Genomic DNA, 1617 nt, shown 5'->3' on the forward strand with positions numbered 1-1617 from the left:
GGCGGGGGGGGCGGGGGGGGCGTGGCTGCCGCGGATTTCTTAATGGAGCGGCGGCCGCGCGACGGCGGCGCATGCGCGCGCGGCGCCGATATGTTGGGGGGGTCGCGGGGCGGCGGGGCGCGGCGCGGAGCTTCCCCCGACGGCGGCGGCGGCCGAGGAGGAGGAAGAGGAGGCGGCGGCGGCGGAGGAGGCGGAGGCGGAGGAGGAGGCGGCGGCGGCGGCAGCGGGAGCAGCGCGGCATGACATGACGGCACCGCTCGGCCTCCCCCCGCGCTGGCCCGACGGCCTCGCCTGCCGCTGTGAGGACGCCCCGCGGGAGAAGAACCGCATGGAGGGGCTGGGGCATTGCCGGGAGATGATGCCCCACGCGGGACTCGCCGTGCCCACCGCCCCGCCGCCGCCGCCGCCGCAGGGAGCCGCGTACGCGGAGCTGGCGGCCGCCGAGCCTCCCCGGCAGTGCCCGTCGGGGACGGCTTCCAGCGCGGCGCTGGGCTACGGTTACCCCTTCGGTGGGGGCTACTACGGCTGCAGGTTGTCCCACTCCCACGGAGTCAACTTGCAGCAGAAACCCTGCGCTTACCATCCGGGGGAGAAATACCCCGAGGCCGGCGGCCCCCTGCCCGGCGAGGAGCTGCCGTCGAGGGCCAAAGAATTCGCCTTTTATCCCGGTTTTCCCAGCTCCTACCAGGCGGTTCCTGGCTATTTGGACGTGTCGGTGGTGCCGGGGCTCGGCGGTCACCCGGAACCCAGACACGACGCTTTGCTTCCCATGGAAGGTTACCAACATTGGGCTCTTTCTAATGGCTGGGATGGGCAAGTGTACTGCTCCAAAGAGCAATCGCAGTCTGCACACCTCTGGAAGTCACCTTTCCCAGGTAGGCTGCCCCGGGAACCGGCGTGCTCGTCTGCTTCCCGACCGCCAGCTCCCACCGAAGGTGGGGATGTGCGTGTGTGCGGATGAGTGTGCATATACATACACATATACGGAGAGATACGTGTATGCCTGTATATGTAATTAAAGGGAAAGAAATGGCTCTGGAATGCCTCCTGTGCAAGGCAATGTGTATGAACATGTATGGGAAAGAAGGTGAAGCAATCATTTCTGAATCAAAATACACGCCGTGAGCTTGCTTGGAAAGTAACTTTGCCGTTTAATTCTTCCCTTTCTTCTCTCCTCCCTCTTGTTGCCTCACCTAAAGAGCGTCTCCCGGTGCCTTTCTCTTCACGTTCCCTCCGCTTGCCGCTTCTATAATGTAGAAAGCTTAAAAAGCGGGGGGGGGGATATTTTTTTAAAACCCCACGACTAAACCTTCTTTAGTGGTTCGGTCGAATAAGAAGTGTCGGGGGCTGGGACAGTAAATCATATCACAATTACACACAATTATAGGAATAGGTGTCAAGTGACAAATGAATCTGTTTGGAGGGGAAGGAGGGAGGCGGGGGGGAGGGGGGGCGGGGGGGCTTCTCCGCCAGGTCGGGCAGGCCTCCTGCCCTCCTGACAGCCCGCAGTCAGCCGGGAAGGCAAAACCCTTCCTTGGAGCATCTTTTAACCCAGCAAATCACTCGCTCCCTTCCCCTCCCGGTCCCACCGGGCCCGGCCGGCTCCGCGCCCCGACG

General features: G+C 63.4%; 1 protein-coding gene across 1 annotated transcript in view; it reads left to right on the forward strand.

Annotated features, from left to right (window-relative positions):
* Nucleotides 1-244: 244 nt before the first annotated feature.
* HOXC13 (homeobox C13) overlaps nt 245-1617 on the forward strand; it is a 2956-nt gene continuing 1583 nt past the window's right edge. The window contains exon 1 of the mRNA XM_005447403.2: nt 245-875. Coding sequence (XP_005447460.2) covers nt 245-875 — 631 coding nt within the window. The remainder of the gene's footprint in view (nt 876-1617) is intronic.

The sequence above is a fragment of the Falco cherrug genome, chromosome 19 (genome assembly GCF_023634085.1).
Source record: "Falco cherrug isolate bFalChe1 chromosome 19, bFalChe1.pri, whole genome shotgun sequence".
NCBI lineage: Eukaryota > Metazoa > Chordata > Aves > Falconiformes > Falconidae > Falco > Falco cherrug.